The sequence below is a fragment of the Lissotriton helveticus genome, chromosome 5_1 (assembly GCF_964261635.1).
Source record: "Lissotriton helveticus chromosome 5_1, aLisHel1.1, whole genome shotgun sequence".
NCBI lineage: Eukaryota > Metazoa > Chordata > Amphibia > Caudata > Salamandridae > Lissotriton > Lissotriton helveticus.
Genome location: NC_136065.1, coordinates 958,381,848 through 958,398,750, shown reverse-complemented (window position 1 = coordinate 958,398,750; position 16,903 = coordinate 958,381,848). Strand labels below are relative to the sequence as shown.

The 16,903-nt window shown below is 47.0% G+C and overlaps 1 protein-coding gene across 1 annotated transcript in view; it reads right to left on the bottom strand.

Moving 5' to 3' along the window:
• Positions 1-16,903, bottom strand: part of CFAP46 (cilia and flagella associated protein 46) — a 1,487,057-nt gene that overhangs the window by 715,196 nt on the left and 754,958 nt on the right. The window contains exon 38 of the mRNA XM_078643461.1: positions 10,696-10,896. Coding sequence (XP_078499587.1) covers positions 10,696-10,896 — 201 coding nt within the window. The remainder of the gene's footprint in view (positions 1-10,695; positions 10,897-16,903) is intronic.

The following is a 16,903-nucleotide window of genomic DNA, read 5'->3' as shown; positions in this document are numbered from 1 at the left end:
CTGGTAGTGTGGGATGCGATTGTAACTCCTTCCACAGCTGTTCGTTTAGCATACCCCGTTCGGCTTTTCGCACTTTGTCCCATGCAATAATAAAGGCCCCTTGTCTAGCAAATGATTGTTTCAAAACGCCAAATTCAAGTCTGATTTGTGCAGGTCCTTGGCTATTTGAACCCTCCAGTCTCCCTGTGGCACCCTTGCTCTCCTAGTAGACCAGAGATCGCCCAATGTTTTCTACTCAATTGTCGGTCTCTCCCTAAACATACATTTGAAATTGCCGACCTTATATCGGCTCAGCAGATGACCGCGCTCTTTCTGGGGAAACCTGGATACAGGTACAGTCTGCTCCAGACATTTTGAATGCCATTCCTGCAGGCCTACACAATGACCAGATTGGACAGGGCAAAGGGGAGGAAGGGAGCATAGCGGTAATATATAATCAACACCTGAATTGCAGTCTATTGGAAGTACAGATTAGCAGCTCTGAATCTGCTTTCTTCTCACTATCTCTCACGAGACACTGCTACCTAAATGGCTTTCTAATTTATTGCCCCCCGGGGTATACACATCTTTTATCTCTGCCTTACTTGACATCATTACGGCATTTGGCTGCAGCACTCGAACTTCCTAATTCTAGGGCATCTAAATCTGCATTTTGATAATCTGATAGCGTAAGCTGGGACCGGCTTAATGAAAGACCTCATGTTGCTTGAGTTTCAACAGCTAGTTCAGGAACCTACATATATTCTGGGGCATATTTTGGACCCCATGTTCGTTTGCCTACTCAGGCCTAGTTAGAGTAGCTTCCCCGGTCTCTCTTGCCTGGTCTGACCATTTTCCTATTCCATTTCAGATTCTTGACACCCATTCCCGGCCAGAATTACCACCTATACATTTTATCAAAACTCGGAATTGGACCAGAGTAAGCCAGGAAGGGTTTTTATTAACCTTGGAGAGATTTTATCCATATCTAGAAAAATGCCCCTAGGCTGCAAACTTGCAGGTTTCAGCCTGGACTGAGGAAGCGCTAGATTGTGTAGTCCCATGGAAATAATCAGAATATCTCTTGGCTTAGACCCTCTGCGGTGTGGTTCACAGAGGATCTTCGGCAGACCACAAAGGATTGCAAGCGCTTGGACAGTAATTGGCGGAAGAGCTATTGCACTCATGATAAAGAGATCTACCAAAGGAATACCATAGGCAGATAAGGCTAATTCGGACCCAATTCTTCATACAAAAGATAGAAGAGGCAAATAAGGCTCCCCGTGAGACTTTTAGAATAGTTAAATCTTTAACATCTCTGGATGCAGTATCAGCCATTAGAGCACCTAGTCTGAGCAGCTGCAATTAGACGGCTCACTTTTTCTCATCCCTTTATGCCTCTTTCCCTGTGCAATGGGGGCTTATGGTTCTTATGGTTCTTGCTCCCACTCTATGCACTGTGCTTAGTTCATCTTTTGAAGCTGGTCTACTCCCAGCTGAATGGAAACACACAATGGTGATTCCCCTCTTTAAAAAACCTACTCTCAACCCCTCTAAATCGGTGAACTTCCGTCTAATTTCCCTGCGTCCACTCATGGCGAAAATGGCTGAAAAGCATGTTAGCTCTTAGCTTATGCAGTTCATTGGAGAGATTAGTCTGTTTTACTCTTTGAAATGAAATTTTTACAATCAAATGTACCTAGCAATTTTTATAATTTTTGCTGTTAAATCTGTTTTATTATGTGTTATTTTGTATTTAAATGTATGTATATAAAAATTTTATACCTTTTATGATTTTAACAATCGAATAAAGTGTATTTGACTGACTGACTGAGAGATTAGTCTCCTTCATGGAGGAGATTGGGAGATTAGTCTCCCAATGTTGGACTGATCATGCCTTGGTTCATTTCTCTCTATTTCTCCCCGCCACCACGCAGAGGCGTGACAAGATGGGAGCGACCAATCTTACTAGGCAATGGTACAGACTGCTGAAACAGTCTAGTCTCCCCACCCTGCTATCTGGTGGCTTTATCTTGGGAGGAAACGTGGATGAGAGCTATATGCGTCTCACCCAGCAAATTACTGAATCCCTGGATAAAGTGGTACCCTTACGGAAAGCAAGGGATAGGCCTAAACTTGCCGTGCCTTGGTACTCTAAAGACCTTCTCCAACAGAAGCTGCGGTGTAAGCAGGCGGAGAGAGCCTGGCGGAAGCACTACCTAGAGCTTGACAAAGCCTGTTAAAAACAGGCCCTCCTGTGCTATAAAGCGCAAATTAAATGTGCCAAAGCCAAGTTTCTCGAGGAGACGCTGACGCAGGCAGTAAATAAGTCCCAAACTCTGTTTAAAATTGTCAAGGACTTATCCCATCCGGCCAGTGTGGCTAAATGCATTCTGGCTTCTCAGTCCCTATGCGACTCCTTGGCAGCGGCCTTTGTGGACAAGATTGCCACCATCTTGAGTGGGCCCCATGATTTAGCTTCCCCCTGTCCCCAGTTCCAGATGGGGACGGCCCCTTTGTCCATCTCTGAGACCCCGAGGTTGTGATGGAACTGGCACGGCTTGACAGTTTTCCCCTCCCCCTCTATGAGGAGTTCTGCCAATTGGCAAATGGTGTGTCCTCCGGATCTCCTATGGACCCGCTGCCCCATAGATTGTGGAAGGTGTTTCAAGAGGAACTCTTTTCGCCTCTGTTTTCCATCTGCTGCCAATCCCTCAGCACTGCTACGGTTCCGGATAGCTGGAAACTTGCCGTGGTCTCTCCCCTCCTGAAGAAGGCAACATTGGACCCCTCTTGTTTGGGGAACTACCGGCCAATCTCGCTGCTTCCATTTCCTATTAAGATTCTGGAAAGGTGGGTCACTAAACATCTGTCTAGTTTTTTGGAAATTAACACCTGGCTGGACATGGCCCAGTTCGGTTTCAGGCCTGCCCACGGCACCGAATCTGCGCTAGTGGTTGTCCTGGATGATCTTCGTTCGCGTGTCGACTCAGGTCATGCAGCCTTTTAAGTGCTGCTTGATATGTCGGACGCGTTCGACACGGTCAGCCACGCCATTCTCATCAGCAGATTGGTGGAAGCCGGGGTGGCTGGTCTGACTAGAGACTGGCTGGTCTCCTATCTTCAGGATCGACATCAAGTAGTGGCTCTACCGCCTTTTAGATCTGGCACAAAAAGAGTGGGGCAAGGGGTACCTCAGGGGTCGGCCATCAGTCCCATTTTATTTAATCTCTACCTCCGTCCCTTAGTTAAGCTGATTAAATCATTTGGTATCTCGGTTATTAACTATGCCGATGATACGCAGCTTATTTTTTCCTTGGAAGGTAAAGAGGCTGTGTCCCAGGAGATCTTTCATCGCTGCATGACAGCCACTGCGAACTGGCTGCGCATTAACTCTCTTCAGTTTAATGGCTCAAAAACTGAGGTGTTGCACTGCTCTATGGATCGCATTCCTCGGCCTTTGCCGTGGATTTTTGGCCCACTGCTTTTCAGGGTACAGTTGCGGCAGCAGATTCCGCTCGTAATTTGGGCGTTATGTTTGGACCAAATTTGCAGCTGAATGTTTTTGTAAACAAAACTGTTGCTACATGTATGATGCTGCTCCGCATTCTAAGTAAGATTCTCCCTATGCTTCCGGCTCAAGCTAGACCAGAAGTAGTGCGTAGTATTATTCTCAGTAGGCTTGACTACTGCAACGCACTGCTTCTGGGCGCCCCTGGTATTTTGATCGGAAAATTGCAGCGCATCCAGAATATGGCTGCTAAACTGGCCCTTTCTCGACTGCGTTCGGCTTCTTCATCCCTTGCGCTTAAGACCTCCACTGGTTACCTGTCCACCAGCGCATTTGTTTCAAAGCGTTGTGTATAGTGTTTAGGGCCCTCCATGATCAGGGGCCTGTCCCGCTACAAAAGTTTTTTTCCTGCTACTCGACCTCCAGACCCCTGCGATCTTCATCGGCATATCTGGTCACAGTTCCTAAGATCCGGAGGATACGGGTGGGAGGCCGTTCCTTTGGATACACTGCGGCCAAACTTTGGAATTCTCTGCCAGTGACTCTAAGGAGCACGGGGGAATTCTTCTCATTTAAGAAAGGCTTGAAGTTCCCTCTATTCCCCAGGGCAGTGCAGTGCTGTGTTTTGCGTTGGTCTGGATAAGTCAAAGCGCCAGGATACCCTTCGGGTGACAGTTTGCGCTATACAAATACGCAATACATACATACATACATGAGACTCAATCTGGATTAGGCCGCATCATAGCACGGAATCCGCTCTGCTGATAGCCTCTGAGACGTTGTGAAGAGTGGCTGATGAAGGGAGAACGGCTGCCCTTGCCATGCTGGACCAAAGTGCAGCGTTTGACACTTTCGTAGACTGTACTATTGGAACAGCTGTGGGCACAGGGCATAAGGGGACGAGCTGTTGACTGGATCGCAGATTTTCTTTGTAATAACTCTTTTCAGGTGTTTCAGAAGCCTATACTTCTGACATTATTCCTCTTCAGCAGTGCCACAAGGCTCGGCCTTGAGTCCTACTCTTTTTAATTTGAATCTCCCTCCATTGATGGATGTAGTTGAACGCCATGGGTGAGAATGGTGTCATATGCTGATGACACTCAGCTTATTATCACACTGGAGCAAGATGATAGCAGTGCAGCAGCACATTTTAAATCCTGCTTGGTTGACCTTGCAGCTTGGATACAGGCTAGCTGTCCGAAATTAAATGCAGATAAGACCGAGGTTATGGTGGTGGGGAGACAACCTTCAATCTGGTCCATGGTATGGTGGCCTGTTTTTTTGGGCCCTTTACTAATACCTAAGACTAAAGTGAAAAGTCTTTGCATTATTTTTGATGAATATCTGTCTTTTGACAGCCAGATCAAGTCCACAGTGGGCACTTGTTCTGGGGTGCCAAGGCTGCTAATGAAGATCTTAGGACTCATACCGGACTCAGCAAAAAAAACAGTTATACAGGCTCTTCTGGGGTCCAGGCTTGATTACTGCAATGTGCTATATTTGGGGGTCTCTAAAGGCAGACTGGGAAAGCTCCAAAGAGTACAGAATGCTGCAGCCCACATGCTTTTACATATTCCAAAATGGCACAGCATCAGGACGGGTCTTGCGGAACTGCATTGGCTCCCTATTCAGCACAGAGTTGCTTTTTAAAGTTCTTTGCTTTTCGCACAGAATATTGAATCGGAGGGGTTCTAGCTACTTCTTTCCCTTGATCCAATCCTCTATTACCTCTAGACATCTGAGATCCAGTGAGGCAACTCTAGCAGCAATTCCTAGAGGGCATAGATAGCGTCCAGGGGGCTGCTCTTTCAGATTACGGGCAGCCAAGCTGTGGAATTCCATGCCACTGAACCTGAGATTCGAACCTTCAGAGGCGAGGTTTTGGAAAACCCTTAAGATCTGGATCATCACATTCAGGCTTGGGATTTGCGAAAAGTAATAGTGTTTGAAACTCTCTAACCGGGACGATGCTATGCACTGACTGCACTTTAATACTGATTCGCCCTGTGTAGTCTGAAATCCACAGGGCCAGCCTCTAGCAAGAGAACCTCAGACTTTTTCCCAACTGCTTCATATTCAGACTTGAACACTGCAAAATTTATACATGGTGTGCAATTCATTTGTACTCAGCTGGTTCCATGTTATGCACTGTCTGTTGGTTTTACCTGTTTTAAGCATGGGCTTATCACACAGTTTTTAAAGAACTCTGTATTTTAACACATGCTACTATTTGTAAAGGTATTCATCATGGATTTATCATACAGCTTTTATAGATCTCTGTATTTCAACATTTGCTATTATATGTAAAGGTTTTTATTAACTACACAATAAAAATTGAAACATCAAAACTGTTCTGCTGTCAGAGAACTACCCTGCTGCTTGAGGCCTGACCTGCTGTTTGAGAAGGAAGACTGATCCTACACTCTTAATCCCAGGTTGAAGGGACTCCAAAGGTCAGCTTACTAACCTCCTGCTCTGAGCTACAGTGACATAACAAGCTCTAGACCCCTCTCCAACTGCCCAGCTGACCTGCAGCACTGAACCTGCCAGAGCCCTGCTGGCCTCTGCTGGTGTGAGTTTCTGATTCCCAAGAGGTGCCTCTCAGGTCCTGGACCAGTGGAGTTTGGGACTCTTTGTGACCGCAAATGGGCCTGTTCGCACCAAGATCGTGCCGCCTGCGCCACTGGCTAATGCAAAGCTCGGGTGAACGTGACTCTTTTCGCTACAGCGACGACTGGCAACGTGAGATCTGCCCTTTGCATTTCAGCATTGTCAATCCACGGTGACTACCAATGCGAATCTATAGTAACTACTGTTCATGACACCAGACAGGATCTTCACACCATAGTAAAAATAGTCTGCAACACCCAGCCTGCTCATTGCGCTACAGAGACAATCACCCATGATACCAGACCTGCTCATTGTACTACAGAAATAACCGTCCGCGACGCCAGGCCTGCTCTTCACAGTAAAGTGACAACCATCCGCGACCCTTTCCCTGCTCCTCGCAGTCTTCTCTTCCACAAATGGAACTCTTCGTGCTGGACTTTGGAAGGTAACTTTTTCAGCCGGACTAACCCGGTCCCTATATCCAGCCCACGCTCCATCGCGGTTGGTCGAAACTTGTGACTTTAAGACAGTCTCGCACAACCAGATAACTATGAGTGGTGCATTGTGCTTTTTTACGTGCTACACTTATCTTAAATCTTTGAAATTGCATGTTTTCGGTTTGACTGATTGGATTATTGTCGTTTTTGAGTCAAATAATTTATTACAATTTACTCTATTTTTCTAAATTGATGTGGGACTTTTCTTGTGTTTTCACTTTATTACTCTTTAAGTGCTACAAAAATATTTTACAAATTTCCTCTAAACTAACCCTGACTCCTTTTATGCCACGCTAACAGAGGATTAAGCGAGGTTAATTAAGTGACTTTTTGTGGTTCACCCTGACAAGGATTGAGGCTGATGCTTGAGTAGGGTTTCACCCTCTCCATCCAACAACCTTATTTCTCACAACTTGGCCTGGTGGCTTCAGAACTTTTTTTAGAACTCAGGGCAGGCAGGATATGGGCAAAAAGGCATACTGGAGCTACATGTTCCATTCCAGCCACAAAGCATTTCCCGGGCAGTGTTATTGGGTAATCTACAACATGTAAAACTGTCGACTCTGCACGTTCTCTATATTGGTGAAAAGATCTAACTAGGATTCTCACCAATGTTGGAAGATAGCTCCGGGTACCTTGGGATGGAAATGCAACTTGTGATCTTTCAGGTGCCATCGGCTCAGTTAATCGCTCTAGCAATGAGGACCTTCTAGGTTGTTTGCAATCAAAACAATGGCATGGTCTACCTACTACATCTGAGATGTAGATTATCCTTACACAGGACCCCACTATGCCCTTAAGGCCGGTGCATGATGTCCCTGACAACCTACACCAGCCTCACTTGATGGATGGCAGGAAAGCCTTTGGAGCCAAAACCAAAGGCCACCGCAGCTTCAGCAGATTGATAAGGAGGTAGCCCTCTGCCAGAGGCTCTGATCACCCCCCAGGCCAGCAGGGACATTTCTGTCACCATTTTCACCTCTAGGTGGGAGAGGGTTTTGCTACAGACTATGTTTGAGAAGTCCACCACTGCAAATCTTAAGCTGTCTTCTTTGGGTTCCAGATAGTATCAGCCAGATTGCCTTCATGCTGAGTCCATTTGAACTTTCAATTTCATTGCAAAGTTCAAATTTTCCACATGGCACAGTTGACAAGAAGGATGTAAGACGCTCAGAGGCCAAGAAGATTCAGAGCTGCTCTCACCATGATCCAGGACTGGTCCTGAAACATCAGGGCCAGGGCACAATTGTCCTGGACTGATTACAGGGAGGAAAAGCCCTCAAGCCCTGAACTCTACTGGGATTGCCCCAATGAATGGTAAGGTTTGCAGAGGAATCACATACAGTGAACCCCAACAATGTTAACATGGATTCTGTTGTCTGAGGTGGTCAATAGCTAACTGCCAACTAAGCCTTTAATAGCCAGTCACTGAAGTACAGGAATATTGGTATACTGCAGTGGTAGCCCATGCTGGTAAGCAGGTTGTGGCGGGGTGGAAACCAACATATGACAGGAAAGTGAAAATTAAATAAATAAAAGCACTTACCTTGCGCTTCCCGCATCGGTGATGAGACGTGTGCAAGGTAAGTGGTTTTATTTATTTATTTATTTATTTATTTATTTGCACTATCCCATCATATGTCAACTTCCATCCCCTACTACAACCACACCATCCCACTGCGCTTACCTGCACGGGCAACGACTGGTATACTGGTATGCCCGACTTCAAAAGATGGGCAGCAACCAGCCCCACCTTCATGAACACTCGAGTGGAGCTGGTAAGGCAGAAGGGGAGAACAGCAAACTGAAAATGCTCCTAGCCTACCTTCAACCAAAAAGAACATCTTTGGGACTGCAAGGCAGGTACATGGAAACATGCATCCTGCAGGTCCAAGGACACCACCCAGTCACTCGGGTCCAGAGCAGATAGGATGTGAGCCAGCATGAGCATTTTGAATTTGTCCTTCCACTGGAGTCCGAATGGCCAGAAAAGGCTGAGATTTCAGTTATTTTACAGAATAAAGAAACATCAAGAGTAACACTCTGGCATGGGAGGAATAATCGGTGGGACAGAAAAAAGGGCAGGGCGTACCAATTTTGAGCAATTTATAAGAATCACATTCCATATATGATGGATCACCAAACTGAGAGGAAATATTGACTCCTGCCCACTACTATTTGAGTATGCAACACAAAGAGAAAACTAACAAGGTTTGGTGGCTGGTGTAAGAGGAGAAAATAAACTGAAGGGCTGGTGCCCTTGATAGGCCCGTTGCTGACCTGGCACATCCAGGTCCACTGTCTCCTATGGACTTGGGTGTCTGCAGCATCACCAGCTGGGAAGGTTGTCTCTGCCTATAAGCAAGCCCTCTGGATTTGTCTGTAAACATTCGGAATTGATGCAGAACATATTTGGCAGGATAATCAGCCCCAAGGACCACGCTGGAACCTTGCTGATCTTAGAGCATTCCAATGCAAAATCTGCCTTCTCACCAAAAAGCAGGGGCACAGCAAAAGGCATATGCATTAAGGAGGCTTACATAGTGCCAGATAATCCTGTGGATTGCATTCATGCATGTCTACTAAGGGCAACACTGGTAGCCATTGCACCTACCAGGCAATCTGTAGTATCAAAATTCGCATGGATAACATACCTGTCTGCATTTTTTTCACCATGGATCATCTGCGCCAAAGAGTCCCACAGTCTTCGGAGACTGCTGACAAAATCTTGCATGCAAGGTCCCAAAAGGCATGTGTGATACGTCCCAGTACAGAGACACTAATTGCGAATCACAGTGATTGGCTAGCAAAAGAAAATATGTGCTTTCCAGAAGAGAAGCATCAATCCTCTTGGATTCCTATGAGGGGGAGTGGCTTGGAAAGAGTCTGGATTAAAATTACTGGTCAAGGCCTGTACAATAAGACTCTGAGGTGAGGTGCTGGGTGAGAAAATCTGGGTCACCAGGCACTGGCGCAAAATGTTTGGCCACTTGTCCATCACAGGTGAGCAGGAAGAAGTCTCTGACAAAGTATCAGTAAAGGTAGCATTAAAAGACAGTAAGGGCTCAGTAGTCGCTGGTCAAGATGAATAATCTCTGTCCGTCTGGACCATCGCTGAAAATAGGGCATTCTCCTCCATTGCTGGTCCAAGTGGCGAGTCAAGCTCTGTCTCCTGCGAGGAGTCGGACCACTGCCCTTCTGTAACTCTAACTATGAAGCATCATTCGTATAGTTAGGGGAGAGCAAGCCACGCCCATCATAAGCAACATTTTGGGGTGCTCCCTGCTCTGGCACTGGATCAGAGTCTGAACCAAAGATATAATGGAGCCTATGCTGGTAGGTGAAATGTGGTAGAGGCACTGGGTTACAGTCAGTTTTGAAGATCACTGGTAGTGCTTTTTTTATTTCTTAGTGTGACATTGGTTGGGCTTGAGTCAATGGAAGTTTGGGGTTCAAGACTGACATCGGTACTCGATAATGTATGAAAATGTTTTCTGACTCAGTTTGGTGCCTGAGGTGGATTCTAAGATGAGAAATCTGTGGATAAAAATATCAATCAAAAAAGGATATACATTCACTCACAGGAATCAAGGAAGGAATGAATTATACAAGTCTGATCAAATATTGTAGGACTAAAAGGTGTCCGTCTTAGTGACTCCACTTTATATATTGTGCCCAATGTGCTGTCTGTTTCTACATGCTGGTGTTGTACCAGTCACCTGTCTAGTACCGCCTTGCTGTTGATGGATCCTGACAAGGAAAAGCAGAGCAACTTGACTTCTGAGTGAGAGGTCAGACATTTATAACCTTTTGGGAAAGAGCATATTCATTTTTCTAAATTTGAGGAGGCACGATTACCACTTTGTCAGACATGTCTTAGCCTTAAAGCGTTACCACTGTGAGGAGGAAGAAATATAATGTGGTAATGTGGGACCAGATGGGCATGGGATTAAGGGAAACAAAGAAAGGCGACTATAGAAAGGTCTGTGTTTCGCTGTTAATAGACAACAAATATTTCATCATATTTCTCTATCATTTGAAAAGCAGTGACACTCCACAAATCTGGCATTATTTAACTGCAGAAAGCCACATCCTCACCTTTTCTTCTTTCCCATCTTCTTGTTCTCCTAGAACAGCCTGGACGAGGCTGAGTGTGATCTTATACCAAAACTCAGAACCAGCTTCAATTTCTCGAGCTTCGTCTAACAATGCTCTGGCTTGCCCGTGGTTGTGTTCGTTGTTGGCTAGCAGAGAAAGTAGGTACAGACACCTCGCAACTGCATATTTATCATTTAGTTCCTGGAATAGAAACGTCGGACATATTGAAGTAGAATAGTCTGATGCACTTGCAGAGATAGAATGTAAAGTTTCTGGAAAAAATACTTAACTCAACTAAATCAATAATCCACTTTATTTTAAACAGGATGGAAAACTGTTCAATAAATGATGTTATGTAATTGGCTCATAATGCCATTTCAGAGCTTCCAGAACTGATGAGGTCTGTGTCACTCAGAAATGGTATTGTACACGTGGTGAAGAGACTTTCTCACCCCAGGCATGATATAGAGATATGGAATTTTTTTTCAGGACCGGAGACTGTCATTATGTCTATTGTGAGAAGTTGGCCTGATATATGATGTTTCCAATTCTGGAACCACCTTGTATCAGTCCAAGCTATTCCTTATGGTGTCTGGTTGTAAGTCAACCTTGTAGACAAGCTATCTTAATGGTAGCATAGACTAAGCAGCCTTAAAGGCTTAACTCAAGAGGTCGTGTTAAGCGAGCTGTTTTACCAATCACAGTCCTGTAATATCAAATGAAAGGACACCACACAAGTATATATTATAAAAATATATGTGTTTATTCTTAAAATAATCCCCAGTACTCTTTATGAACAAAGGGGCACAAGCGTTAAATCAAAAGCACAGTATAACATACAAAGTTGCACAATTATGGATGAGGGCGAGGGGCCACTCAGACCATATACTAAGAAAGTGGTATAAGAGATACCAATCGAACAGTGGTTAGGCCTAGGGCCTAGGGAATCGCTGGGAGCAGTCGGGACAAGCAATGCTGAAGTCGGGAAAAGCCCGCGGGATTCGGGTGCAGTGCTTGAAGCACACGCATGCACCAATGCAAGTCAATGGTGCGTAAAAGTTACACAAATAGAGTTTTAGGATACTTCCGCTGAACCTAGAAGGACAAAACTTCAGACACAGACCCTAGAGGTGTGTACCAGTGTGGGAACACCGGCGTTGCAATGTTACCTCACCCACAGGAAGCGGGTGCATAGGGTCGAAGTGGCGTCGGGTTTCGTCGTGCAGGGTCTGGGTGCTTGAAGCTGAAGAGGCTGCAGGCGATGTGAAGGAGAAGTGTCCGGTGTGATCCAAGGGTGGATCAGAGTCGTAAAGTACCTGAAAGCAGAGGGGACAGAGTCTGGGTCACTCAGCAGTGACCAGGGTGGAACCAGGACGGAACCTGGCAATGTTGGGCGCAATCAGGTGGTTGTCGAGGAGCTTCTCTCCGCTGCCACGTGGGCTCTGGGGCATCTGCGACGTCCAGGAGCGGGTCACAAGCTGTCCCACGTAGGCTCTCACCGTCGGCGCTGTCGGCTTCAAGATTGGAGCAAACAACACTTGGCAAAAGCAATCCACGCGGAACTGGAAGATTGTTTCTCACTCGGACCAGGAGGGTCAGAGTGGGGGCTCCTTTTCAGGGGAGTTGGTGTAAATCTGGAGCAACCAGAATCACAAGTCGTATTTCGGTTTTCGCCGGCACAGGAGCCACAAACCAGCTGGCAAGTGACCGGGCCAACGCATTGAGCCAAAAGAAGCAGAAGGGCCCCATGCAGCACTCGTCGAGTGTGGAGGGCTGAACTTCGGTGCAAGAGTGGCTCAGGGTTGGGGCTTCTCAAACCCCGGTGTACAGCTTCGAGGGTCACTCGTGGGCTGCACGGTCAGCGTCTCGTGGTCTTTTCAAGATGGCGTGCCCCACGCTTCCGTTCGCCTCCACGGGTCTCAGCTCTGCAGGGACTGTGGATCGGGCTGTAAGAAGGCAGGCAAGCTTAATCTCGTCGATCTCTGTCGCTCGAGTTCCGGCGGGAACTGCAACAAAGCAGACGTCGAGGTGCTGGATGGTGCCTGTTTGCATAGGGTGGTAACTCCTTGACCACAAGGGAGATTCTTCAGTCTTCTACGTTGAGTAGGATGTCGAAGGGTCCAGAGTTTCGTTTCTTATGTTTCATCAGGATAATCTGAAGTGCTTTGGCACTGCTCCCATTCTTATACCAATCTAGGGGGCTGGATTACCTGCTAGGTCCCCTCCTATGGGTGGGACCCAGGAAGGGGGTGGGTACACCCCTTTCCTTTGATCCAGGCCGCGCTGGGACAGGGGCTGGTGTGCCCCAGAACCGGTTTGGCCGGATTATGCAAGGGGCAGCCTTGTGCTCCCCATGCAGTGTCTGGTTTCTTTCAAACCTCCCTGCTACAATCCACTATCTCCTGTCTGGGGTGGTGTGACACCTCCCTGTGACAGGAAACCCTTTGTCCAGGCCCCCTTGGCTGAGTTTCGGTCAGCTGCAGGGGGTCAGACCCGTGTCTGTGGCAGAAGCATCCATTTTGTGGATCTGAGGCTCTTTTAAAAATCAACCGCATTTCAGTAAAGTAACATGTCTTCTCCCTCTAGAGGGGTGGAATGCTATCCCCGTTGCCAGAACTGGCGAGGGGATAGTATTCCAAATCGTATGACACCTTACACGACATGTTTTGATAAAGCCAAACCAAAGTTGCTATATAACCGCGAGGATTATAATGCACTTAATAGTATATGGTATGGCATTATCCTGGAACAACTTAGGGAGTTGTTCCCGACAGCTGCAGACAGGCTCAGCTCATGCCAGAGCTCCATCTCACATTAAACCACGCACTCTGCCTCCAGGATTGATAAGGCCTTCCATAGGAGTGACTCACAGGTTTATATGTGTCCAGATATAGGTTTAGATATAGGTATACTATATCTAAGCAAGAGGTGTTTACACCACCTTGCCCCAGCTGAGTGATCAGCCAGTTGTGTCAATTTAAGAACCAGCTAGGGGTGGCAAAAGATATGCGGCAGCCCCTGGTAGGCCTTGGTGGCACCTATGCCCTGAGCACCTATAGTGCATGGTACAGGGGCTGACAAGGAGTCCATTTCCAATTGTGGTATGTACCTAGGGTACATGGAATCCATTTTACAGAGAGAGCAGATAGCCTGGGGCCCTGATTAGCAGGGAACCAGGCCAACTAAGTCGAAAACCAGCTAAACACAAGGCAAAAAATCCGGGGTAACCATAGTCAGGTAGCCACCTTCCTACATAACCCCCCCCCCCCCCCCCCACAAACGAAAGGAGATAAGGCTATCCTTGGCCAGGTAAGCCTATATTGCCTGAGTGGCCATATCAGGAAGTACCTGCACTAGCATGGGTACCCCCTGTCTCATGGTCCACTAAGCAGTCCCTCACCCTTGGGGTATTAGAGGGTCTCCACCATAGGGAATCACTACCTTGAGTGTGTTTATGCAAAGTTAAAGGCTGGTTTGGATATGGAGTATTGAAGTGAGGCTCCACTAATTTAGGGCTCAGCTTCCTCCAATTATCTTCCACCATGTGTGCCTTTCTTTCTTCAACTGAGTTGCACTGTGCTCTCAGGGTCAACCTCTGGCTACCTAAAGCTGGAGGCTGGGTCCCTCTGTTTGGCTTTCTGGAGGGACAGTTCAGGTTTGGGCCCTTTGGGTCCCAGGTTTGGCTGTGCCCAACAGAATCCATCTGTGGGAGGTCCCTAACTATTTTTAAGGGGGCTCCCTCAGGAGTTTTTAAAGTTTTCACCTCACTAGGGCTACTAGTTTTGGTGCCCCTAATCTGTGGATGGGGGTGCTTTATTTGACAGGGGGCCCTCTGGGTCTCACTGTCCTTCTTGTTCTCTGCAGCCCTGGGCTGACTAAGGCAAGGTAGAGAGGGGCAGGTTACCTGCTCCAGACTGGGTCCCACCTGAGAAGGGTCCACTGACATCAGAGGCTCTGTCAGGCTAGGCCCAACCACCTCTGGGGCAGTTCCTTCATCAGGGGTAAGATCAGTTCCCGGAGGAGGCTGATCCTTTCCTAAAGTCTGTTGAGGGGGATATTTCTCGTCCTCCTCTGTGCTCTCAGTTTGTGTGGAGCTATCCATCATTTCAGGCTTCACAACACACATATCAGTTTGAGTTTGGGCTGTGGCCATCACAGCCCCACCAACCTTTCCAGGAGGGGACTCAGTTTGGGTTTCTGCTGTTATCATAACAGCTTTGCTATTCTGTTCAGGAAGAGCTTCTGCTAAAGATGGGGCTGAGTCTTGCACAGCCCTACCAACCTTTTCAGGAAGGACATCTTGAATTGGGGCTGTAGCCATTACAGCCCCACTAACCTTTCCATTGGAATTTACCATTCTAGAATGGGTTTCTTGTTCAACCTCAGCCCAGGCTGAGATTTCTAAATCATTACCAAGTAGGCAGTCTACAGGCAAGTTTGATGACACTGCCACTCTCTTTGGGCCAGTGACACCTCCCCAGCTGAGACTTACCACTGCCATGGGATGATTTGTTTGGATTCCATCAATGTTTGTTACCTGGTATGTGGCACCTGGTAAAAGTTGCTTAGAGGGACTATACAGTCAGCCACCATGGTGATGCTAGCCCCTGTGTCTCTAAAAGCTTCAACTTTCAAACCATTGATGATGGGTTCTTGTCTATATTTGCTCAAGGTATTTGGGCAATCAGAGAAGTTGGCAAACCCCATGCCAGTCTCATAAACAAGATTATTTGGTGATGGGGACCTGGATAGGCCAGGGTCCACCTGTGCTCCAAAAGTAAACCCACCCAGATTCCTGGGTGTGCTCCCACTTCCTGGGGGATTACTGCTGACAGTAACAGGAGGTGTTGGAACTGGCTTTGGAGGTATATTCTCTTTATTGCCATTATTGGGACAACAGTTGTCTGTTTTGTAATGCCCAACCTGTTTACAGACATGACAATAAGGCTTTTTCTGAGTTGAAGAAGTGTCTTGGGACCCACCCCCATTCTTGGAGTTTTGGGGCCCTGGGGAAGTCTTTTCCTTACTTTTATCCCCACCCTTTTCTTGAGGCTTGGTAGACTCTTTCTTCTGGTTGCTGTCCTGATTCTTAGGCCTAGTCCTGGTTCTGACCCATTTATCTGCCCTCTTTCCCAATTCTTGGGGAGAGGTCAAATCTGAGTCCACCAGGTGCTGGTGTAAGAGCTGGTTCTGACAATTACTTAGGATCTGCTCCCTCATAATCAAATTATACAATCCTGTGAAGTCATGCACTTTGCTGCCATGTAGCCAACCCTCCAGAGCCTTAGTAGCACAATCTACAAAATCAGTCCAGTCCTGTGTCTGTGTCTTCTGGGTGTCTCTGAACTTCAAACTGTACTGTTCAGTGGTTAAGCCAAACCCATCTATTAGAGCACTCTTCAGGACTTTGTAGTTTTGAGCATCCTCATGTCTGACAGTGAGGAGCTTATCTCTCCCTTTCACTGAAAAGGAGTACCATAAGATTGCTGCCCACTGTTCCTCAGGAACCTGCTGTACCATGCAGGCTCTCTCTAGAGCAGTCATCCATTTGTGGATGTCATCCCCTTCCTTGTAGGGGGGCACAATCTTTGTCAGGTTTCTACTATCATAGGACCTGGGTTTCTCTCTAGGAATATTGCTGCCACCAGTGGCATCTAAGCCACACATTTTCTGTTCTCTTGCTAAAGCAAGTCTAGCTTGAGCCAGGGCTACCTCCTCCCTCTCTATCTGGAGTTTGACAGCCCTCATCTTGGCCCTATGCTCTATCTTCTGAGAGGAAGTCATTCCTCTCTGAGATTCTCTTGAGGCACTAGAAATATGAGAGTCCCCTGATGGAGATCTCACTCTTCTGTTGCCTGGGAGAATGATGTTATGAGATCTGGGGAGGTGCTGGCCCTCTCTATTCCCATGAAGGTTTAAGTTGGCCTGGTTAAGCCTGGCAACTATAACCTGGCTACCCCTCTGATCCTGATCTTCAGGGTCCTCTACTTCTGAGTCCTCCTCCTCCTCTTCCTCCTCTTCTTCTTCCTCCTCTGGAGTGGTATCAGTTACAGGGGGGTTCACTCCATCTCCTGAGTCTAAGGGAGCTGCACTCGCCCTATCTAAGTCATCCTTTTCCAGAATGGCTATCAGGGTAGGAATGGTGGGACCTCTGCCCCTTTTTAGCCCTCTTGATATGCACAAGGCACACAAGTCTTTATGGCTAAGT